Source organism: Oryctolagus cuniculus, chromosome 8 (genome assembly GCF_964237555.1).
Source record: "Oryctolagus cuniculus chromosome 8, mOryCun1.1, whole genome shotgun sequence".
Taxonomy (NCBI): domain Eukaryota; kingdom Metazoa; phylum Chordata; class Mammalia; order Lagomorpha; family Leporidae; genus Oryctolagus; species Oryctolagus cuniculus.
This window is the reverse complement of record NC_091439.1, coordinates 76,728,805-76,755,299: the sequence shown is the minus strand read 5'-3', so window position 1 is coordinate 76,755,299 and position 26,495 is coordinate 76,728,805. Positions and strand designations below refer to the sequence as shown.

At 39.9% G+C, this 26,495-nt stretch overlaps 1 protein-coding gene across 7 annotated transcripts in view; it reads right to left on the bottom strand.

The window, feature by feature from the left end:
- Nucleotides 1–26,495, bottom strand: part of FAM13A (family with sequence similarity 13 member A) — a 388,478-nt gene that overhangs the window by 167,904 nt on the left and 194,079 nt on the right. For all 7 annotated transcript variants that reach the window (XM_070047870.1, XM_070047871.1, XM_051819564.2 and 4 more), the window contains one exon: nt 18,082–18,165. In XM_070047870.1, coding sequence (XP_069903971.1) covers nt 18,082–18,165 — 84 coding nt within the window. The remainder of the gene's footprint in view (nt 1–18,081; nt 18,166–26,495) is intronic.

Genomic DNA, 26,495 nt, shown 5'->3' with positions numbered 1-26,495 from the left:
ATTTGATCTATAACGTGACTTAATGTGTTTGTTGATTTTTTGTCTAGATACCTGTCCTAGCGCTGTCTCTCCCCTGTAGACGTACTAACATTTGTTGTACAAAACTGAGTGCTCTGGAATGAGGTGCTCATATACTAATAGGTGTTGTATCTTCTTGTTGAATTGATTTCTTGATCATTATAGGGTAATTTTGCTCTTTTTGTAATTTCTATCTTAAAGCCAATTTTGTCTGATATAAAACAGCTATTCCTGTTCACTTTTGGCTTCATTTGCATGGGATCTCTTTTTATCCTTTTATTCTTAGTCTGTGCTTGTCTTTACTGGTGACATAAGTTTCTGGTAGGCAGAATAGGATTGGGTCTTTTTAAAAAGAAAAAAACCATTCAGCCAGTTTGTATCTTTTAATTGGGGGATTTAGTCCACTTACATTCAGGGTTATTACTGACAATTAATTACTTCATCTTGTCATTTTAAAAATTTTTTCTATTTATTTTGAATATCCATTATTCTTACTCTTGAAGATTTTATATTTTTATGACTTTCTTTTTCTCCTGCACATAGAACTGACTTCCTTAAATATACTTTGTAATGCTGGTTTTGTGGGGATGAATTCCCTACATTTTGGCTTATTTTGGGAAGTCTTTATTTCTCCTTCGTCCATGAGGGATAGTTTTGCTGGGTACCATATTCATGGCTGGCATTTTTTCCCTTTCAGAACTTGAAATACATCATTCTATTTCCTCCTGCTTAAAAACATATGCTATTTTTGTAATTGAAGCTCCCTTAAGTATGACTTGCCACATTTCTCGTACTGATTCTAGAATTCCTTCTTTGTGTTATACTTTTGAGGGTTACAGTGAGAAGCTTTCCTGGTCTTGTCTATCGGGGCTCCAATGGGCCTCCTGTGCTTGTTATGTCCATATCTATCTATCTCAAGATTGGGAAAGTTTTCAGCTATTATTTCTTTGAATAGATTTTCTATGCCTTACTCTTCTTACCTAAGATTTAAATATGTGCCTGCTTAATTTTGTCCCAAAGGTCTTGGAACAGGCCTGGGAATAGGGGCCTTGGTGATTTATCTTACACTGTTTTTTTTTTTGTCAAGCACTGAGCTTTGAGGAAAAATCCTGACCTCACTTTCCCTTCCCACTCCTCGGTGACTGGCCTTGCTCTGCTCTCAGACTGGAACTGGGGGAGGGGTAGCAGAGGCAGTCCCTTAACTTTCCAGGCTGAACCTAAGCTGGTCACACCTGGGTCTCACAGTCATCAGACCCTATGTAGGCTCAGGGATGCACACCAGACCTGTACAAAGTTGGTCATGATTTAAGCCAAAATGAATCTCACTGGTGCATAGGTCTCTACCTGATGCTGAGGCTCTGTCTGAGGAGCAGATAGCTTTGTGATTTACCTGGTGCCAGGTCTCACTGTAGCAGGTGCAATACTGCATTTTAAAGCAAAATCCTAACCCCATTTTCTCACCCAGCTCCCCAGGAACTGAATTCTGGATTTGAGGTCTGCCCAGGGTTGGTAGAGGTGATCAGATGATCTGATGGCTCCCTCTGCAGCTATTGCCATGGAGGCAGGTGTAGTGGAGCCCTGTCCAGCACCAGGCTTCATGACAGCTCCAGCACTGAGTTTCTAACTTGTGATCTGGATTTAGTTCCTTCTTCTTTCCTTCATAGAAGCCAAAGTATCTTTTTCTCTACAGTGTTACTCACACCTAAGGAAGAGGTGACACAGGCAAGTCTGTGCTTTCTGCTCACTTCAATGCCTCTTTTTTAATTATTATTATACTAAAACCAGGCCCTGTGGTCTCTTCATCGGACTTCCTTGCTCTTGTGAAAGTGGCCTGGTACATCAACAGTTATTCAAATTAACATCTCCATGGGGGATGATCCCTGGAGCATTTTACTTAACTGTCATCTCACTCCACCCCTGTTTCTAATTTAAAATTCATTCCATTAACATTTTTATTTATTTAAAAGGTAGAGAGAGACACACACACAGAATGACAGAGATAGAAAAAGAGAGATCTTTCATCTGTGGTCTCACTCCCAAAATGGCTGCAACAGCCAGGGCTGGGCCAGGCTGAAACCAGGAGCTTAGACTCAACCTGGGTCCCTGACATGGGTGTTAGGGACTCAACCACTTGATCCATCATCTGTTACCTTCCAGGGTGCACAAGAGCATAAAGCTAAACTGAGAGGCATCCCAAGTAGCACCTTAACCACTGTGCCAAATGCTTGCCCTACATTCCATTATCATTTGACATGCAAAGTAAACCTGAACATTGTCAAAACTTGTTTTCCATATAATTATATTAGGTAGAGATTTAGGATTACAAGAATTAAGGCAATATTCACTGATTTAAGAGTCTTTTCTAGTATTCACAGGCTATTTAATGTTCATAAAATCTGGATTCAATAGACCCTGGTAGATTTTACTTCTAAAGTACAAACTATGGAGCCTGATGGTATGGCATGTGACAGGTAAACTGTCCATTGCAACATCTACGTTTTAGGTAGATACCCAGGATTCTTATTAAAATCTATTCAATCTTTGTGCATCATGAGTCTGGTAGGTTGGCCTGATAGGGTTTGATATTCTCAAAAACATGGTTGCCGTATAAGATGGTTTTCAGAATAGATGTTGAGAATAAGAAGTCAGGTTCAATCAGATGCTTTCACATATAAAAGATGCCTAATGTTGGTGACAAAGAAAGCTGCTGTCATTACAAAGTACAATATCCAGTCATGATTAAAACACTGTAGAGCTTTTACACTTAAGAAAGGTTTGAGTCATGGGTTAAGTAAAATAAGAACAATAGAGGTAACTTTTAGGAAGGCCCTCATGCTTCAGCCCCAGGCAGTATTCCAGGTATTTATATATATTGCATTGAACTCTCGTGACCACTCTACAAAGCAGGGAGCAGAGCACATAGGCCGGTGGAATGGGAGGTGAAAGTGAGAGTCAAGACTCTGAGTTTCAGGATCACATCTATATGACATTTATCATCCCTACAGCCTTGGGACAGTGAATTCACCTCTGTTTTCTCATGTATACAAAAGAAGGAAAACACAATAGGATATTACTGCTGTTTAGCAAATACTGGTGAAGTTAAATTCCTTCCCAGCACCTCCTAGAATTATACTTCCTACCCCATTGTGGCTCAGTGGGGCAACTCAATTAGTTCTGACTAGGGAGTTCTGAGCAGAAGAGGTGGAGTTATTTCCAGGTCACAGCATTGGAACTCTCGGTCAAGATCCTACAAAACCCTCTTTCCCCTGGTCACACTGATTGTCCCATTCGCAGTAAGCTGCTCTGGCATTTCCAGTCCCTGAATGACCAGCAGAAGCAGAGTGACCTTGTTGATCAAAGTTGGACAGTCAGCATCCGAAAGAAATATACTGTTGCAAGTCATTAAGATATCAGGATTGCTAATCACTTCAAGTATAACAAAGGACATTTCTATGCTATATAGTTTTGGGAGGATTTAATTAAGTTGCAAGAGAAGAATTTTCCATGGTGTTTACACACAATAAAGATTCAATAAATGATACCTACTTACATTATTGCTATACACTATGATCCCTCTTTTATAAACTAGTATACTGAGGTTACAAAACATTAAGTACTGTGCCCAAGGACTACTTGGTGACATAATTGCTTCTGTAGAAGTTTAAAGTCCTCTGATTCCAATCATTTAAGCCAGTAAAACTAAATACAAACATTAATAAATAAATCCCTAATAACTATTATTCAATTGATCATATTTATGCTTTTCCTGTTGTTGTTCTAAATACTCTAAGACAGGAAAATAAGTTTCTCTTTATTCTTTAAATTTGTTTTCTGTTTGTTTGCAATTTACTTTGTATAATAAATTTTGTCACAGAGGAAGGCAAAATTTATGGAAGATTTAACAATGAAACTCCTCCATGAGTTGGCTGTAGCCTGTCTTTCAGAATTAATCTTCTAATACCTCCCTTTGTAAATGTTCTACCCATGCTAGTCTGGTCTGTAATCTCTGATCAAAACACAAAATGCTCATTTTTTCCTTCTAGTCTCTGCTTGGCCTTTCTAAGTGAAATTTCTCCTCTGTTCAGGTTCTAATTTTTCTCCTTAAAATCTTGACTTCTCCACAAAGCCAGCCCTAAGATATGTAACAGCACATCTGGTCTACTCCCCTTGTTTAAAACATAATTCCATGAGGCCTCTGTGCTGCAGGAGCAGGAAACCTGAAGACTGCATTTCCCAGAACCCCTTGCAGCAGGGTTCTGGCTAATTCCTTCCAGGAGCAGAATGCACATGAGATTTGGAAAGCAAAGACAAAGACAACACTACTCTGGATATTACAACTGGCACCTGGAATTGACTAAGCGCAGACAGATCAGAAGTCCACTGGGCTTTCATGTTTTTGAGGGCATTTGCCATCCACTCCCCTCAAACCACAACAAACCAACTCACCAGCCAACCACTACCAGTACCATGAAAAAAAAAAAATCAGTCCAGACTAAACAAGCCTTTGCTGTTCAAGATGTGAAACAATCCCGAGTCATTGAATGTTCATGACAGGAGGCGTGTTTAAGGAAGACACACTTCCTATGCCCGCTTCCAGGAAGGGATAAGGAAGGGATTTTCAGAGGGTGAAGCTGGAAGCCAGAAAGTGGACCACGGAGGTCTTCACAGAAAGCAGAATCTAGGTCTAATCACAGAACCTCCATTATCCTCTGTGCATGTGTGTATGTGTGTGTGTACAAGCACACAATGGATTGGGAATGAGATTGGTTAGTGTGGTCAGACTGTCTCACTGTATATGGGGTGTGTGTGTGTGTGTGTGTGTGTGTGTGTAGGGAGGAACAATTTGTCTTTTTATTTCACAGGTTCTCAGACCAGGAGAAGCCATGTCTAGAGCAAATGCAACATTTATATATCACCCAGAAATTCCAGTGCATGAATTGGTTGCAATGATGGTTGTGTTTTAGGGTCTTCATCTTTGCAGAGAGAAGGAGTGGTTTTGTCTTTCGGGGGTAAGAGAAATGGAAAAATATATTTGATGAACAGAAATGTGCTGTGGCAGCAAGAGTTTTACTTGTTCACCAGCTCCTATTTCCTCTATGTACACCAGAAAAGGACAATTCCCAGACTCCCATGAACGTTACTGAGTTCAGGGGTGGATGAAACAGATGTCATTGTGCTGAGGTGATGGTTGTGAGATTTACACATGCTTCTCTCTTCTTTCTCAGTGCCCACCGTGGAAGCCACAGGTGTAGACACACACAACTGAAAGATGGAAGCCATCTGAGACCTGAATCACTGCTTATACACCTGCTGCCTAGGAATTCCACTCTGCCTGCATCAGCGTGGGAGAGGGCTGAGGCATACGCATTTTTGAACATGCCCTGTGATATTATGCGGATGTTTGTGATAACAGTTAACAATAACAATCCTGACCAGGCTTTGATCACAACAGCAGAACTGGGTGAAGGAGGGGACAACAAAGAAGTCAGTGAGATCTTCAAGGTTAATAAAAAATCAGGGCAACTAGCTAATTAGTTTGTTTGAAAAACAGAATGGTGAACATAAACGTGGACTTGAGATCAGAAAATCAGTCCAGCACGTGTGATGTTTTCACTTAGTTGCCTCTCTGTACACCTGGTCTGTTCTATGCCATTCTGTAAGGTGAGAGACAGTGGCTTTTTAACTTTGCTTTCTCAGCACCTGGCTCAGGATATGATGAAATGTTCAAATTGCAATTGATCATAATGATAGGACTAAGAGCCAAAGGGAGCACATAAATAAGACTAGTGTCTGCAAATACTAGCTGATAGAATAAAAAAAGGGAGAGAACGATCCAACATGGGAAGCGAGATACACAGCAGACCCATAGAATGGCAGATGTCCTAAACAGCACTCTGGCCTCAGAATCAGCCCTTAAGGCACGCAGATCTGGCTGAAAAGCCCATGAGAGTATTACAGGCATGGAAAGCCAAAACACTCTGGCAAAAACAAAACAAAACAAAACAAAACCAACCAACCAACCAACCAAACAACAACAAAAAAACTAAATGAAAGATCTCCGCGAGTGAGATCCCAGTGAAAAGAACAGGTCATCAAAGAAGGAGGTACCTTTCTCTGAAGGGAGGAGAGAACTTCCACTTTGACTATGACCTTGTCTAAATATGATCAGAGTTGGTGAACTCAAAAGGCTTCCACAGCCTTGGCAACTCATGACAAGAGCCTAGGGTGATCACTGAGGCCATAAACAAGAGTGTCAATTTGTTAAGTCAACAACAGGAGTCACTGTGCACTTATTCCTCATGTAGGATCTCTGTCCTTAATGTGCTGTACATTGTGATTTAATGCTATAACTAGTGCTCAAACAGTATTTTTCACTTTGTGTTTCTATGTGGGTGCAAACTGTTGAAATCTTTACTTAATATATGCTAAACTGATCTTATGTATATAAAGAGAATTGAAAATAAATCTTGATGTGAATGGAAGGGGGGAGGGAGAGGGAAAGGGGAGGGTTGCGGGTGGGAGAGAAGTTATGGGGGGAAGCCATTGTAATCCATATTCTGTACTTTGGAAATTTATATTCATTAAATAAAAGTTAAAAAAAAAAAAAGAAATGTTCAAACTGAACCTAAGCTCCAGGGTGTTTATCACAGCAGGGAAAATGTGCAAGAGGAGGTGATTCAGTCCCAGGGAGGGTCAGGGTTGATAGATATCTATTTAGAAAGCAAGATACTCAGGACTAATAAATTGAGGTTGGATATGCGCTGGATTCCCCAACATGCCAATCTACACTATCCCAGGGAATTCCTCCTATTCCTTGGCCTAGGGTTATAACTGCTTACAGCATCTGCAGAGAGGCTAAGTACAGAAACATGAGTTTAATGAGTGAAATTGCAAGGATTAAGGGATTAATCCTAGTACACAATGCAGGCAAATCTAAACATATCATAAAATTGAACTACTATTCAAAATTACTATTAATCCTATGTTAATTTTATTTTACAGCATATGTTTTAAAATATAAAACTCGGAAAATTACTATTTAAGTAGTTGAAACTTGTCACTAATTCTAAAAAATTATAGGAATTTTTCAGATATATTAATTGTGACATAACAAACAAAATAAGAATCTGATGATAAATGATAGCTTTTGCTTTTATCTTAAGCCACTAAGCAGTGAAGAGATATTTTTTCAAAGTGATTTCCCAAGACAGAAGAGGTCAAAGAGAAAACAGAGAATTTTATCACTCAGCAACTATGAGGGAAATGGAAAAACATGTTATTTCCTACTTTTACTAAAATATGGATTTTTTTTCCAGTTACATAAATATACATTCATCTACATAATACATAAGGGCAGAAAAATATGGGAAATTATAGCACAAAAAGTAAAAATAGGACAAATCAGAGAAATATACAAATATAGAAACTCAGGGGTCGGTATTGTGGTGTAGCAGGTTAAGCTGCTGCCTTCAAAGCCAGCATCCCATATGGGTGCTGGTTTGAGTCTCAGCTTCTCCACTTCTGATCCAGTTTCCTGCTAAGGCATTTGAGAAAACAGCAGAAGATGGCCCAAGTGCTTGGGCCCCTGCCACTCACATGGGAGACCCAGATGAAGTTCTAGGTTCCTGCTTTGGTCTGCTCCAGCTCTGGCCATCACAGCCATTCAAGAGTGAATCAGGGCATGGAAAATCTCTCTAACTCTGCCTTTTAAATAAAATAAACAAATCTTTAAGTAAATAACTACACAAGGGGCCAGTGCTGTGGCACAGTGGGTTAAAACCCTGCCTGAAGCACCGGCATCCCGTATGAGCGCCGGTTCTAGTCTCAGCTGCTCCTGATCCAACTCTCTGCTATGGCCTGGGAAAGCAGTAGACAATGGCCCAAGTCTTTGGGCCCCTGTAACTGCATGGGAGACCCATAAGAAGCTCCTGGCTCCTGGCTTCAGATTGGCTCAGCTCCAGCCTTTGTGCCATCTGGGGAGTGAACCAGTGGATGGAAGACCTCTCTTTCTGTCTCTACCTCTCTCTGTAACTCTTTCAAATAAATAAAATAAATCTTAAAAAAAAAACTACACAAACTCAAAAATCTTAAATTCTAAATATGTATTTTATAGTTACTGAGCCATTTCTAAAAGAAAAAATTTAAGAAAAGTGACCAGTTACAGGAAAAATATTCCATTATCACACATACACATACATATACTGATACTCATTAGTTCCTCATGCAATAAGAAAACCATTGATTGATTCCCTCATTCTCAAGCATTTATCAAGGATTCACTGTGTGCATAACATTGTTAAAGTATTATCAAAAACAAAAAGCAAGCAAGGAAGGGAATGTCATGACTCTCAAAGACAATGCTGTAATTTTATAAAGGATAACACATCAAAAGAGACTTTCAGTCCACAGAACAAATGCACTCAAAGAATTGATCATTTAGCATCAATGTCACATTATATGCAAAGCATATTTAAAATGTATCTCTGTGGAGGAAAAAGCTGGCAGACATTAGGAAGAAAAATCTGGCCCCTGCACAGCAGCTGCTGGTGCCAGAAGCCCGACTGCCATCTGTGTTTGACACAGCCCTTCACAATCTGCTTCTTTGGCAACACAGCTGTCATTGCTGCCATCAGCCTTGTCTCCATGGGGTGTATGGTTATGCACCAATAGTGGCTCATATCTACTGCAAAGTTGCTCCATTACCCAACAAATAGCTGCAGTCTAGGCCGTGGAGACACTTGCAAACACAGCTGACACTGAGTACAGCTGAAGATAGCACAGAAAGGCTACACTTACGTGCCTACTAAGAGTCAAAGCCAAAGCACTTACTCAATTGATACCTTATGATCCATCTAGATAAAAATCTTTCCCTATGTATCATACTATATAAAATTACAAGAGGTGACTGTTATTTCAAATGCAAGACATCAATCATGGGACACAAAAGAATAAAAAAAGCAAGAAAACATGACACTTCTAAAGAAACATAATTCTCCAGAAACACAGCCAAAGTAAAGGGAATCTATGAAATGTCTAAAAACAATGCAAAAATAATAATCCAAAGGAAACTTAGCAAGATGCAAGAGAATACAGAGAATCAAATGCACTAAAGAAAGCAATTCATGATCAGAATGAGAAATTCAGAAGAGATACAAATCATATAAAAAGAACCAAACAAATCTTAGAGCTGAAATAGTCAAGGAAATAAATACACTTGAGAGCTTGAAGAACAGATTGGACTAATCAGAATCAAAAACTTCACCTGAAGACAAGTCTGTAGAAATGATGCAAATAAACAAGAAAAAAAAAAGGAAGAAAAAAAGAGAAAAATAGGAAGGAAAGAAAGGATTACAAGGAAGGAATAATACCTTTGAGACTTATGAACACATGAAATAAATGTTTACATTATGGAGGCTCAAGAAGAAAAGAAAGAAATAGCTGATGTAATTCTATTTAACACTAGCTGGAAACTTTTCAAGTCTTCAAAGAGAAATGGATCTCCAGGTCCAGAAAACGCAAAGCACCCCCATGCAGACTGAATCAAAAAAGATTCTTTCTAAGGCAATATTATAATCAAATTGTCAAAAATCAAAGACAAAAATTCTAAAAACAACAAGAGAAAAACATCAAGTCATATGGAGGGAATATCCATTAGACTAACAGCAGATTTTTCAGGAAAAACCTTTGAGGCCAGAGAAAAATGGGATGATATATTCAAAGTCCTGAAAGAAAAAAAAAATCCTGCCAACTAAGAACACAATACTCAATAAAACTATACTTTAGAAATTAAAAAATAGTTTTTCACAGACAAGAAAAACCTGAAGAAATATATCACTTGTCAAATTAGCCTTATAGGAAATGCCTAAAGGAGTCCACTGTCTGGCATAAAAGGACAATAACTGTGAAACATCAGAAAGAATAAAAATGGTAAAACAGACATGTAAATGAAAAAGAGAAAAGAATCAACCTTTATGATTTCTGAAAACCTCCAAACCAACAAGGAGAAACAATAAGAAAAATGGTAAGGAACAAGAATGCACAAAGCAATCAAAAAATAAATAACAAAATGGCAGGAGTAATTTCTTATCTATCAATAATAACATTGAATGTAAATAGATTAAATCCTCCAGTTAAAAGAGACTGGTTGAATGAATGAATTATTTTTAAGATTTTTTATTTATTATTTGAGAGTTAGAGTTACAGACAGTGAGAGGGAGAGACCAAGAGAAAGGTCTTCCCTCTGTTGGTTCACTTCCCAAATTGTTGCAACAGCCGGAGCTGTGCCAATCCAAAGCCAGGAGTCAGGTGCTTCTTTCTAGTCTCCCATGTGGGTGCAGGGGCCCAAGGACTTGGGCCATCTTCCACTGCTCTCCCAGGCCATAGCAGAGAGCTGGATTGGAAGAGGAGCAGCTGGGACTAGAATTGGCGCCCATATGGGATGCCAGCGCCACAGGCGGAGGATTAATCTACTGTGCCACAGTGCTGGCCCCCTGAATGAATTTAAAAAATAAGATCTGATGTATGCAGCCTATAAGAAATTCACTTTACTACTACAGACATAGATAGACTGAAAGTGAAGGGACAGAAACAGTCATTCCATGCAAACAGGAAACAAAGTGGATAGTTTTATTAGTGGTATCCATATGTATATCACATAAAATGGCCTTTAAATCAAAATTGATTAAAAGAGACGACTTAAATAATGATAAAGGGGCCAATCTAGCAAAACAATATAACAATTCAGGAAAGGAATATATGTATATATTTATATATATATATAAAACACACTCAGCATTAAAGCAAATATTAAAGCAAATATGATTGATCCTGAAGGGAGAAATAGATGCTAGTATAATACTAATTGGACTTCAATATCCCACTTTCAATAATGGCTGGATCATCCACAGAAAAGGAACAATCCATACTACTGACCAAATGGACCTAAAAGACATCTATAGAACATCTGTAGAACTGAAGAATATACATCCCTCTAATCAGGACAAAGAACACTCTCCAGGCTACAGACTAAGATTCAATAAATTTTTAAAGCAGAATTCCTATTGAGTATCTCAGAATAAAACTAGAAATTAACAACAAGAACAATGGAAACTATGCAAATACTTGGAAACTAAACAACATGTTCCTAGTTTTTTTTTTCCATCCAAATTGTTGAGCTCTTTACTTAGTATAGAGTTGGTCTTCTGTGTATAAAGTTCATTGAAAATGGATCTTAGTGGAGAATGGGACTGGGAATTGGAGAGGGAGGATGAGAAAGGGTGGGGGTGCAGGTATGGTGGGTAGACTCACTATATTCCTAAAGCTGTACTTATGAAATGCATGAAGTCTGTATTCCTTAAATAAAAGTTTTCCCTGGGGAGGGGGGAAGAACATATTCCCAAATGACCAATGGGTTAATGAAAAAGTTGAAGGAGAAATAAAATTATTAAAATGTGATTATGGAAAATACAACATACCCATGGGATGCAGTAAAAGCCATACTAACAGGAAATGTCTACATCATAAAAGTAAAAAGATCTCAAATAAACAACCCAATGTTATGCCCAAAAGACCTAGAAAAACAAGAGCAAACTATACCATAAATTAGTAGAAAAAGCAATAATAAATATTAGAATGGAAATAAACCAATTTGAGACCAAACAATAATACAAAAACTCAACAAAACAAAAAGTTTGTTTTTTTTAAAAATTATCCCAACAAACCATTAGCCAGACTTATAAAGAAAAAAAAAGAGAGAAACTCAAAATTACAGATGAAAAAGGATACATTACAATACCACAGAAATAGAAATGGTAATAAGAAACTAATATGAACTATTACATGTTAACAAACTAGAAAATCCATAAAAAAACTTATTAACAATATAACTTATAAACATTGAAATGAAGAAGAAATAGAAAATCCAAACAGACCAATAATGAATACGAAAGTGATCCAATAACAAAAATGTCCCTTCAAAGAGAAACCCAGGACCTAATAACTTCATTGCTGAATTCTATAAAAACATTTAAAGAACTAATTTCAATTCTTTTCTATTTCAAAAAATCAAAAAGGAGAGAATTCTGCTATGCTCATTCCATAAGGTCATCATTACCTCGATTCCAAAATTAGACAAAGACACTACAACAACAACAACAAAAAACCTTATAGACCAATATCACTGATAAACACTGATGCAAAAACTCACAGGAAAATACTACCAAATAAATCCAACAATATATTTTAAAAGCTGTTATAAACACCTTGATCCTCATCATATCTGGGGTTTATCCCAGGAATTCAAGGACGACCAACATACGTAAATCAATAAGTATAATATATGACAAACTAAGTGAAAAACAAAATCCATATGGTAATCTCAATAGATTCCTAAAGGCATTTGATAAGCTTCAACATTCTTTCATAATCAAACTGAAAAATCAGACTTTAAAGGAGTATTCCTCAAAACAATAAATATGACAAACCATTGCTAAAAACATTCCAGAGAATAGCTGAAAGCATTTCCCGTGAGATCAGGAACAAGACAAGATGTTCACTTTCAGCATTCTTACTCAGCATAGTACTCCAAGTCCACACCACAGCAATTAGGCAAGGGAAAGAAGTAAAGAGCATCCAAATTGGAAAGGAAGAAGTCAAAGCGTCCTTGCTTGCAGACAACATGATCCCATATACAAGAAAAACCAAAAGACTCCACCAAACAACTGTTAGAGCTGATCACCAAATTCAGTAGATTCAGGATACAAGACCAAAACACAAAAATCAGCAGCATTTATATACACAAAAACCAAACTAAGTGAAAAAGAAATCAATAAAGCAATATCACTTACAATCCATACAAAAAATCCCTAAAAACCCAAGAATGAGTTCTTTCTATTAATATGTACATTGAAAATTAAATTATGTTATCACTTAATTTTCTCAAAATTCTTTATTATTTAAGTTTCTGGTTTGCTAATTTCATTAGGAAGGAAATCTTAAATGATTCATGGTCCCTGAAAACACTAACTGTTGAAAAATAATTTAACAGTTGCATTTATTCTAAAACTGCTACTTTTTTTATTATTCATTTATTTTTATTTAAAAGGCAGGGTTCCAGTGAAGCAGAGGCAGAGAGAGAGAGAGAGAGAGAGAGAGAGAGAGAGAGAGAGAGAGAGAAGAGAGAGAGAGAGGGGTCCTCCATCTGCTGGTTCACTCCCTCAGATGGCTGCAACAGCCCGGGCTGCGCTGATCCAGAGCCAGGAGCCAGGAGATTCTTCTGGGTCTCCCACATGGGTGCAGGGGCCCAAGGACTTGGGCCATCTTCTTTTTTTTATTTTTTTATTTTTTTATTTTTTGCCAGGCAGAGTTAGTCAGTGAGAGAGGAAGACAGAGAGAGAGTTATAGACAGTGAGAGAGAGACAGATTGGTTCACTCCCCAAATGGCCTCTACAGCCAGTGTGCTGCGCTGATCCAAAGCCAGGAGCCAGGTGCTTCGTCCCAGTCTCCCATGCAGGTGCAGGGACCCAAGTACTTGGGCCATCCTCCACTGCCCTCCCGGGCCACAGCAGAGAGCTGGACTGGAAGAGGAGCAACCGGGACTAGTACTTGGCGCCCCAACTGGGACTAGAACCCAGGATGCTGGCGCCACAGGCAGAGGATTAGCCAAGTGAGCCATGGCGCCGGCCCTGGGCCATCTTCTACTGCTCTTCCAGGCCACAGCAGAGAGCTGGATCAGAAGTGGAGCATCTGAGACTCAGACTGGCACCCATATGGGAGGCCGGGGCCTCAGACGGTGGCTTTACCCACTATGTCACTTCTGTGCCAGCCACAACTGCTTATTTTTTAATTTCTTTATCTTTATCGTACATTATGTAGTTAATATAATTCTATTTCCTAAAGGAAACATCTGTAGAATTACTGTGAGAATCCCTCAACAAGCCAGAACTATCATGTGCCTATAATTGTAATTTTTAGTATCCACTGATAGGAAGGAAACAGATCACTGTTTATTATCCATCTTCATTCCAGCACTGAGGAATCTGATACTCATACTCGCACAGCAACCCGAACTTTTCAAGATATTACTGAGATAAAATATATAGCAAATTGAGAAGGAAGTCTAGAGACTGTAGCGACACAAAAGGGAAGGTGTCTGTTTTCTTCTTTAATTTCACCGGATCCTCTCCATGGTTTATACTGTGAACAATAAATATGGGTTGTAGGCCTTAATTAGAGCAGTGGCACCCGTGTTCACTAGGAAAAGACATTCTGTTTCTTCTCATGGTCATTACCATACTAGGTCACACAGAGCTCTGTCTTTCTACATTCTATATTTTTTTAATCTAAAATCTAATTGCTGTATTCTGTGTCATCTATTCTAATTATTTGCATATACCAAGAGTCTTCAAACATCAGAAAATGTGTACTATGAGAAAACTATTCATGGATTTGAATCGTTTTTGTATCAAAATAAACATCTTTTTTTTTTTTTGACAGGTGAGGTGGAGTTAGACAGTGAGAGAGAGAGAGAGACAAAGAGAAAGGTGTCCCTTCCGTTGGTTCACCCCCCAAAAGGCCCCTAAGGCCGGCATGCTGTGCCGATCCAAAGCCAGGAGACAGGAGCCAGGAGCCAGGTGCTTCCTCCTGGTCTCCCATGTGGGTGCAGGGCCCAAGCACTTGGGCCATCCTCCACTGCCTTCCCGGGCCACAGCAGAGAGCTGGACTGGAAGAGGAGCAGCCGGGACAGAATCCGGAGCCCCAACTGGGACTAGAACCTGGGGTACTGGTGCTGCAGGCAGAGGATTAGCCAAGTGAGCAGTGGTGCCAGCCTAAACTTATCTTTTAACTCTTATTTTCCACAAACTTTTTTGAAGTGCCCTTGTACAGTCTAACAGTATGGGGCATGAAACACTTATGTAAGAATGTTCTTGAGCTGGCGAACTAGGGGTCACTGACTCATCCAGGGAGTGCATGGCACTGGGTAAGGGAGGTATCATTTTTTCACCCTGGACTCCAATCAAGAAGCATCTTTGCTACCTAAGGAAGAGAAATATAATCCTTCCCATTGCCCAAGAGCAGAGACAACAGCTGGGTAGAGGCAGCACACATGGAGACAGATGGCTTTGACTGGAGAGGCTTGTCTAGAGCTAATGGACACGGGCCATTTCTGGATTACCGTTTTACATCTCCAGTCCATGTAGGGATCAGACATACTTAGCTGTCCAAGGCAAATACAACTATAACTAGAGATGTCGGAGAAAGACAGCAACAGAGGCTAAAAGGAGTAGCATTACTACTAAGGATACACATCATCCCCATAGCTTACTAAGTCACTCTAGAAAGGACACACCAAGCCTATTTTGAAGGCAGTCTCGGCTTTAACTTTCAAAGACCAACTGGAGGAAAGAAGATCTTAAGATCTCAAGATGTTTCTTGGTGACAGATAATAATCTCTCATAAGTCACATGCTCTGCCTCGTTTCTGTTATTTGAATTTACAAAGATTACACCAAAGTTCAGGGGTGGTTTTAACCTTTGTAATAAGTTTGATCATGTAACAGAAACCTGCACAAAGGCCATGAAGAACCAAAAGTCACAAACTAAGGTTTAACCAAGGAAATAGTTTCTCTACTGAACTAGTTGGTTTATGATCCATACAGCAAGACAGATGGAGGGGAGGAAACTATGTGTACAATAATTATTGATTTTCTATGTGTCTAAAATTATTGATTTTCTATGTGTCTATGTAGGATCAATGTAATGAGAGTGACAGAATCCCTTCAAACAATTTTATGACAGGTTTCAAGAGTGACTTTCATTTAAGAAGTGATCCATTTAGCGTCTCATCATCTCAAAGTAATTACACCAATATAACTGCAGTTAAGCAAATGTTAGCTAAAAACATTCCTTAAATCCTACAATATTTAAAAAAAATTTTTTTTGACAGGCAGAGTTAGACAATGAGAGAGAGAGACAGAGAGAAAGGTCTTCCCTTTTCTACTGGTTCACCCCCCAAGTGGCCGCTACAGCCGGTGTGCTGCACTGATCTGAAGTCAGGAGCCAGGTGCTTCCTCCTGGTCTCCCATGTGGGTGTAGGGCCCTAGCACTTGGGCCATCCTCCACTGCACTCCCGGGCCACAGCAGAGAGGTGGCCTGGAAGAGGGACAACCGGGACTGGAACCCTGGGGTACTGGCGCCGCAGGTGGAGGATTAGCCTATTGAGCCGCAGAGCTGGCCAAATCCTACAATATTTTAATGTATCTGTTCGATGAATATATTTTTGACACTGAACATTTATTAATTGCACAGTAAACAAAATTTCTACTGTACATTTGAATTAATTATAAGTTGGCACATGTGTATTTCAGTAAAAATGACAGAAAATGTACCTTGAATCTGGAAAGGAAAACACGTGTTAAAGTAATTTTCTAGAAGAAAAATCAAGATGATGGGGAAGGCATTTGTCCTAAGAGTTAAGATGATAATTGGTATTCCTGCATTACATGTTGGAGTGCCTTGGTTAGAGTTCCAGCTCCACTCCCAAATCCAGCTTCCTGCTAACACACACCCTGAGAGGTAGCAGGTGAGGCCTTCCACCCACATACGTGACCCAGACTGAGTTCCTGCCTTCTGGACTCAGCCTGGCGCAGGCCTGGCTATTCTGGGCACTTGAGGACTAGATCATGGATGGGCGATGTCTATCTATCTGTCTCCCTCCCCCTCTCCGGGTTTCAAATAATAAAAATTTTTTTTCTTTTAAAAATCAAGGTATGGACCAGTGTTGTGGCACAATAGATTAAGTAAGCTGCCAGCATCCCATATAGGGGTACCAGTTTCCACCTTCTCTGCTTCTGATCCAGCTTCCTGCTAATGCACCTGGGAAAACAGCTGATGATAGCTTAAGTAATTGGGCTCCTGTCACCCATATGGGAGACCAAGATGAGGTTCCTGGCTCCTGGCTTCAGTCTGGCCCAGCCCTAACTGTTCTGGCCATTTGGGGAGTGTACCATTGGATGGAAGATCTCTTTCTCTCTGTCTCTCCCTTTCTCTTTGTCACTTTGCTTTTTCAAATAAATAAAAATAAAAGTAGAATAAATTTTATAAGAAAAGATACTTTTATTTATTTTTAAAATAAACCATAAACTTTAGCCATAAATAAAACACTGAGCAATGGCTCAATATTTCACTTGATTTGCCTTTGAAATTAAAGCCACTATTATTTTTATAGTAACATGATTAAAATTAAAACTAGAATTCTTTAAAATTTTAAGTAAAGTGAAAGTTTGGAGAATATTTAGTCTTATAACTGGATATAAATGTCATAGTGGTCAGGTATGAATTATATAAATAGAAATAGAAATTCTTACTCAAAAACGAAGATTAGGAAAGTAAGCTGCTATAAGATTAATATAATCACTTTTCTGAATAGGCAAATGATCAAACTGTCATGACATATTTTGGGTTACAGAAGTTTTGCCCCCTCCACTGACAAAATAATTATATGTATTCTGCATTTTCTCAATTAGGGAAACAAAATTTTACACATTAGCATCTTTATTCTATCACATCTACAGTAATTTATATTTTCTCTTATTCAGATTTACTTAAATTCTACTAATTGTGTTATTTTTATAATTAAGAAAAATCAATAAGGTGAATTATATTTTGAAAAAGAAAAATTACATTTTTATGTGACATTTTATTTTACATCAAGGAGGCAAAATGCATCTCATGTATTTCTACCCTGCTTTAAAGTACTCGGGAAGCTCTACTACTCTTGAGCATTTTCTATGTTGGAGGCCAGAAATAATTCTGATTGAGCAGAAATAAAAGCATATACTAAAAAATATCACCATCTGTTGAACATAGGAATATCCTGAGAAGTCTGAAAGAACATAACCTTGAATTAAATGTGCTAAATAAAAAAGTGCTTTTTACATCATCAAGCAACTCCTCTCCCACCACAAACTACAGAAAGAAATGCAAGCAACAGAGTCTGGAGATGTGAGAGCATTAAGAGGCATGCTGAAGGGTGCATGTAGTAGCCTACAGAGCAGCAATAACATACCTTGGTCTGTGGAGATGGTTTTGGCACGTCTTTTTCCAAGTCTTTTGTTAAAACTATGGGCAGGGAATTCTTATGACTGGCCTCCTATCAAAGAAATATAAGAGAAACATTAAAGAACATTTACCTTAGCCAGAAACTGCAAGGCAGTGAACAGTGATTTTTAAGGGAGACAGCATTTTTAGATTGAGTTGCTCACGTCAAAAGCTGGTTAGATGGTACTGAAGAACCAAAACCTTTCCTTTCTTCATGGTCACATTCTACAGTGAGGTAAGACAAGTTGGTACTGGGATACAAGTGGGACACACAGTACATACATACTCAAGGCAATTGCCAAAAATCTTATCTACACTGACCTGCCACTATATCATTCACATATGTATCTCCACTACAAGAAGCTCTGGCTTTTTTTTTTTAAATATAAATTAAATCTCCAAAATATCAATGAACAAACTTAGAGTTGCCAGCTTTCCCCACAATATTTCACAGATGGGTTCTAATTCTTTTCCTTTTTTTTTTTTTTTAAGATTTGTTTTATTCGAACCAAGGTCTTCAGCAACCAGGTGGTCAACCAAATGCTGCTACAGGGATATACTTGACTCCTCCTCACATAGGAGACAGAGGCTTGAGACATTGCCCCCATGCCAGCCAAGAGTACCTCAATGCCCCATGTCAGCAGGAAGTAGCTCTAAAGACAGATCATCGTCCCTCTACCCTTCCTGGACTTTTGGGACAGATGTAATCCCATACAACTCCTGTTTTATAAAAAACACAACGGGGGAATGTTAGTAAAAGGTATAGTCTTTATCTATGGCGCGATCTACACCCTGATACCATCGTAGGCTCTAGCCAGGTGTCATGGGTGTCAAGCTCCACCCTCCTAATGGGATTCGCTGGTCCTACTTCCCTGCCCACCCCCTGGCAAAGTTTTAAAAAGGACCTGTTCCTGAACACTTGGCTTGCGTGTGCTCGCGCTCGCTCTCTCTCTCTCTCTTTCCTCTCCATCTCCTGACCGCTGTCTCTGTCTCTGTCTTACGCTCTCCTTCTCTCTTTTCCTTCTTCGCTCCTTCCCTCCAGTCTGTCAGGTTTCCCCCAATAAACTCTTTCCCTTAAAAAAAAAAAGATTTGTTTTATTTACTTGAAAGGCAGAGTTACAGAGAGAAGGGGGAAGAGGGGTAGAGGGAGAGAGGGGAAAAGGGGGGGGGGGAGAGAGAGAGAGAGATGGATCTTCCATCTGCTGGCTCACTCCCGAATGGTTGCAACGTGGGACAGTTGGGGTTGGGCTAGGCTGAAGCCAGGAGCTACTTAGGTGTCTCCTACATGAATACAGGGCCCTGGATCAGAAGTAGAGCAGCCGGGACTCAAATTGGTGCCCCTATGGGATTCTGGTGCTTTTATCTACTACACCACAGGGCCAGCTCAGGTTCTAATTCTTTATACATCTATCTTTGTTTTGTTTTGGTTTTAAGATTATTTAGGGGCTGGTGCTGTGATGTAGTGGGTAAAGCTGCCGCCTGCAGTGCTGGCATCCCATATGGATGCTGGTTTGAGTTCTTGGCAGCTCCACTTCTGATCCATCTCTCTGCTATAGCCTGGGAAAGTAGTAGAAGATGACCCAAGGCTTTAGGCCCTGCACCCATGTGGGAGACCCAGAAGAAGTTCCTGGCTCCTGGCTTTGGATTGGCCCAGCGCTGGCCATTGTGACCATTTGGGGAGTGTATCAGTGGATGGAAGACATATTCTCTCTTTGTCTCTCTGCCTCTGTAACTGTGCCTTTCAAACAAATAAATAAATCTTTAAAAAAAGATTTATTTGATACACAGAGTTACATAGAGAAAGGGAGAGACACAGAAAGATCTTCCATCTGCTGGTTCATGCCCTAAATGGCTGCAACAGCCAGCACTGGGTCAGGCCAAGTCCAGGAGCTCCTTCCCGGTCTCCTATGTGGCTTCAGGGACACAAGGACTCAGGTCGTACTCTGCTTCTTTTCCTAGGTGCATTAGCAGGGAGCTGGATCAGAAGTGGAGCAGTCGTGTTAGGAACAGCACCCATATGCATTGCTGGCATCTCTGGCAGCTTTACCTACTATGCCACAATTCCAGCCCCTGTACACCTTATCTTCAACAAATTCCTTCAGCTGATTTTTGCAAACCACTGCTGAACAGCAACAGTTCCATGTGAGTACCCTAAAGTGAGGAGAAGTATCTGGTTCCAAAATTATTAAATGCCTAAGTCCTTGGCTCACATCAAGGCAATGTTTGCAAAAATAAGGGCAGAGATTACAAGGAGACAACTTAGAGTTGGATAGATTTACTACTTATTTCTAAATGATCAACAGAAATAATAATCTTTATTATTTAAATCAACAATGTAGAGCCTCTCTTCGAAATAGCTACTGACTTGAATAAGTTTTCCCACAGATGATTCTATTCCCAAATTAAGACAGAGTAAAAAAAAACCTGAGATAATAATAAAGCTGAGAAAGTCAGATTTCCTTCACTTGTTCCATAACCTCAACCTCTATAACCCATTTCTTCTTCACTCTAAGACTTTATCATCCGTACCATGAGTTTCTTTTTCCCGTTTACTTTAGGGTTAGTTAATTACAGACTTTTAGACAAAATTTAAGTCTGCAATATTTATAACACTTGTGAAATTATATTCAGTTATTTCTAAAGGGAACAATATAGCATTAGGGTAAAATGTCTCGGGGGGAAATAACAATCTTACTTCTTAAAAAATCTTGACCCTAATGATCTCTCAGACATTGTGCCAAAGACTTCGTATTCATAAGGCCATCCCCCACCTGCCCATAGTCCTTTTAAGGATAATACAACCAAGACTTATAGAAGATAAGCAAATCTGCCAGTGCCTCACAGGACTCAATGATGGTTCTGTATAGCTTTAAGACCTGAGCTTATATTTACTTTATATAGTACTTTTCATCTCTAATATAACTGATCTCTTAAAGAGCCATTAAACAGTGGAGCAGTAACATTTTAAACCCCAAAGGGATTTTTAAAGTATAGTACCCCTTTAGTTTTTACAAAGAGGAATTGGACCCTGGGGTGATGTTCTCCAGATCACAGAGAGAACAGTGGGGCTGAGCTGTGTGCCTGGACCACAGGGCTGCGCATGGCACCTGTTCTCGGGTTTGTGCTAGGGAACATTCCCAGACTCCCGGGGAACTGGAAGCCTCTTCTAAGCTGGGAATAGCTGCAGGTGCTGCCAACTCTCTCAGCTGCCAGTGGCCTCGCATACAGCCCTAAGCAAAGACCTAAGGGTACATCTGAGACCAACAAATCAGTGTACATTCTGGTCCTACGCTTTCCCATCAGTCACCACACCTGCTAGTGAGCCACTGACTGGAAATAGTGAATGAATCCATTTCTGCTTCTGACTCACTGTGAGAGGGATAAACTATATCCAGCATGACATTTAGAGCAGTCAAGTGATTAACTGTCTAATTCACTGCGTAATTTGACTACACTTAGATAATATAATAAGTGTTCTTCACTTTGTGCCCACTCCACTTTAACCTACCAGTATGTAAATGCTAGAAAAGGATGAGAAGTAGTGTGATGACTAAGGGAAGTTAGTAGGAATGGTTGATTTTTGTTTATGTCTATCTGAGTGTTTACAGATGCCTATCATTCTTTCTGATGCATAAACTAGAGTGAGTGTATTCCTTCAGTACCCCTACTTTCTCTCCCAGTCCCTGAGAGTTCATGAACACAAGGCTGAGAGTCGGCATTTTCTGTAAGACCATGAAAGCACTTTCTCTAAACTTGTATCTGAAAAGAGCTGCACAAATTAGGTTTATTTTTTTGTTTTATGGCTTTAATTTCAGAAAACAGAGACAAAGTGAAGTTTGGTAGGCAGAGCACTGAACCAGGAGTCAAGCGACCAGGCTTCTCGCTTGATTTCACTTACTAACCAGAGCGGTATGAACTTGGGCAAGCATTTCATATAAAACAAAGCTCCTGTCTAGTTCCAAATGTCAAGATTTTACGATTCTTTCAGGAAGCAGCAAGTTACTGACAAAAAGACAAGCTGCCACCTGTCCAGAGTGACACTGCCAAGGCCCCCACCCTCCCTAGGATGCTACTGAACAGAGGCCCACACCCCTGCAGAGAGCAGTGAACCTGGGGGCTCCAGAGCCCAGGACACAGGGGACCTCCTCTGTCAGGCCCGGGCTACTTACTCATATGCCTAGAGAAAGGGTAAGTAGTTCAACTGGCAGCTGAAGTAAAATAACTGGCAATAACAATGTGAACCTTCAAAAAATATTATAGAACCGTGAAGTATTAGATAAAATGCCTTAAAAATTGTACTTTAAATTAATTTATACTCATAGGTATTTATCTAAGGGAATTAGAAGCCATGTCTACATAAAAATTTGTAGGTAAATTCCCAAGGTAGCATTTTCCACAACAGCCTACAAATGGCAGGAGGTCAATATCTATCAACAGGTGAATACATATAACTGCAAAGCATATGCATTATAAATTACATGTAATTTATATGTACAATTCAGCTACATACAATACATTACAAAATATTAACTACAGTTATTGAAGTTAAATTATACATATAATTCAGCAACATAGTGATCAAAACGAATGGGTACTGACTCCTGCTGTAACATGGACAAACCAGAAAACTGTGCTAAATGAAAGATGTCAGATACAAAAGGACACCTCTTGTGTAATTCCACTTTATAAAACAGAGACAGGCAAGAACTTGGTGATAGGAAGCCCAACAGTAGCTGCCAGGGGCTGTGAGCAGGGGAAATGTGCAGTGACTAAAATGGGTCTGGTCTGTACGAGGTTCCTTTCTGGGTGATAAAAACGTTCTGGAATCAGGTAACAGTGATTGCACAAGACTGTGAGCATACTGAAAACCACTTGATTGGGGTAGGCAGGCAGCTGGGGAGTGGCAAGAAATTAAAGGCTCTAACACCTAAGCTGCAGGCACTGCTCGAATCCCCGTATCTTCTGCACTGCCTCAACATGGCTGAAGACTTGGCATAGCCACTCCTCATGCAGCTAAGCCTCACCTCCCATCATGCACCAGATGCCATCACACCTTCCTGGAGATCACCACTTGCACCTCAGCCCCATCCAATCCCTGCCTCCTTTGAACATTCAGTCAGGCCCTGCTTTGGGCACCATCCCTTCTCCTATGAAAATGATGGCTCCAGCTTGGGTGCAGACAACTCTTCCTCATGAGATTGCCTGCATTTATGTCTTGAGTGTGCACTATCCCTTTGCCTTTCAATAAATCCTGATTCTGTTCACTTCTATCTACATATCCTGGCTGTACTTCTACACAAGGGAAGACAAGAACCTGGACTCAGTCTAGTCGGGGTTCTGTACGATCCCAGGCAGGGCTCCCAATCCTCAGGACATAATCCAGGGATCCCAACCCCTACATCACAGTGCTTTATATACTTTAAAATGCTAAACTATCACTATCTCTCTCTCTCTCTCTCTCTCTGTTATTATTTGAAAGTCAGAGTTACACAAAGAGAGGGACATAGAAAGAGAGATCTTCCATCTGCTGGTTCAATCCCCAGCTGGCTGCAACACCCAGCGATGGGCAAGGATGAAGCCAGGAGACAGGAGCTTCCTCCAGGTCTCCCATGTGGGTGGCAGGGGCCCAAGAACCTGGGCAATCTTTCACTGCAGCTCCCAGGCCACTAACAGGGAGCTGGATTGGAAGTGGAGCAGCCAGGACACAAACTGGTGTCCATATGGGATGCTGGCTGATGTTGCAGGCAGTGGCTTTTCCCTCCACATCATAACACAAGCTCTGAGGGTAAGCTCTTAGAGTGTGTGAATTACATCTGGTTGGTTGGTTTGTTTTTACAAAGCCATTTACTACAAGTCTTCACATTCCCAGGGCAAAAGGGAAGAGACTCGAGGTTTGTATTCAAACCCTTCCCTTAGAATAAACTCATGGAAAGTGTTTGAAAGGGGGTGTTTTGTGTTCCTAAGTGTTCCACTGTATAAAAATTCATTAAAAAAATACTCACTCAATCCTACTATGGCTGGCACCCCAATGCTGAGCACTGAAGCATGGAGTGACAGATAAATTAGGCATGAATATATTATATTGCGTATGTTTCTAATTATTTCAAGCATTTGGTCTATTTAAATAAGACTTTTGACCGAATTGACGGCTCCCTCTAATGACTTTTGCGCAATCATCACTTGCTTAACCAAGTGGTGTCAGAGTACCACACAAACACCATTTAAAAATACAATGGGGAAGGCAAAACATCACCTGTTTATCACGGCTTTGCTGGCCTTACTGTTCAACCACTAGTGACATGAAAACAGGATAGCACCTCATTCCCACGGCCTTGCCCATTCCCCAGCACTGCCCAGGCCTGCTCTCTGGCTCCACAGCTCTGCCCAGTGCTCCTGCAGGTCGCTCCCTTGCCAGGATGCCCCATCCAAGCACCAGCGTACTCCCTGCCCACTTGTTGCTCTCTGTTCCCTTACCCTTTCTTATATTTCTCCAAAACTCATAGAAATACCAGAAATGAAGTCACACTGCTTGGGGTTCGTTCTTTATTGGTCAGTTCACTCCATTCTGGCAGAAGAGTTGGGCAGTTCTGCTCATAAATATATCCGCAGGACCTAGAACAAGGCTCACAGCACAGCAGCTCAATCGTGGAGTGAATGAGTACACTACATGAACGAATAGCATCCCTTTTCTAACCTTCACAATCCCCTGGACGTTCCTCCTCCTAATCACTTTATTCTCTTGACCCTTCATTCTCTTGCTAATAACCTGAAATTCCTTCTTCCAAGCTCCAACCATGGTATTTCTCTTGCAAAAATGCAGCATTGGATAAATCCAATTATCTGCCTTCTCTGGGTTTCCAATCTCTAAGATTTTATGTCTTATATTTTCAAATCCCTTTCTTTTCATCCTTGCTTCTTTTTTGAAAAAAAAAAAAAATAGAAGCATTGGAGCAGCATCAAATTGACAAACTAAGCTAAACTTAGTTGAACATATCCATCCTCTCTATCTTCTCCCCTGTTATAATGAGAGATCAGACTCCGATCCCATTACAGAGTAATGCCTGCCTCATGTACCTCACATCTCATCTTCTCTCCACTCCCCAAGAACTTTGCAGCTTTAATGATGCCTTATTACTCCCTCTCCATCAGATCATTCTCATTAATCATGAGCATGCTTAGGAATTGTACTTGATTGTTTTTTGTTTTATTATTTGAGAGGCAGAAAGTCAGAGACAGACAGCATGAATCATCAAACCACTGGTGCACTCCCTAAATGGCCACAATGGCAGGGGCTGGGCCAGGCTAAAGCCAGGAGCCAGGTAAAATATCCAAGTCTCCTATGAGAGTAACAGGGCCCAAATGACTGAGCCATCATCTGCTGCCTTCTCAGGTGTACAAGCTGGGAACTAGATGTGACACAGTGCAGCCAGGAGTTCTGATGTGGGCTGTGAGCACTGCAGGCAACACCTTAGCTTGCTGCACCTGGTCCCTGAAAACTCCTTTATTTCCCTTCCTTTTAGTATTAATTCCAACCATTAGAGAAATTGGTAAATTTCCCATGATACTGAGAATCAGACACTAATGGAGGGGGGTGGAGAGGAAGAAGAGGAAGAAATTAGAAAAATTAAATACAATTAAATACTATCAAATGACCCAACATACAGATCTTAGGAGTTCCTGAAGGTATAGAAAGAATGAATGGATAAGAAGGCATATTCAGTGAAATAATTACAGAAAACTTTCCTAATTTGGAGAAAGGAAGGGATGTCCAAGTACACGAGGCACATAGAACTCATTATAGATATGAGCAGAAAAGATCTTCACATGACACATTGTAGTCAAACTCTCCACATTAAAACATAAAGAAAATATTCTAAAATGTGCATGAGAAAAATGCCAGATTACTTTCAGAGGATCTTCAATTAGACTGATTCACAGCTGACTTCTCATCAGAAACCCTATAGATTAGGAGAGAATAGAGAGTCATAATCCAAGTCTTAAGAGAAAAAAAAAAAAAAAAAAACATGGCAACCCAGAATACTGTACCCCTACAAAACTCTTAGTTATGAATGAAGGTGAAATAAAGACCTTCCATAACAAACAGAATTGAAATAATTTGTCACCCCTCATCCAGCCTTACAAAAGATGCCTAAGGATGTGCTACACATAGAAACACAGACAGTGATCATTATGAAAAAATGTGAGGCAGAAAATTTCCCAGTAAAAGCACAAGGGAAATCCAATGCAAACAATATGCATATTTATGGAAAAATGGCAGGGACAGGTCATTATTTATCAATAGTAACCTTTAATGTAAATGGCCTAAATGCTCCAATTAAAAGATACAGGCTGGCTGAATGGATGAAAAAACAAGACCCATCT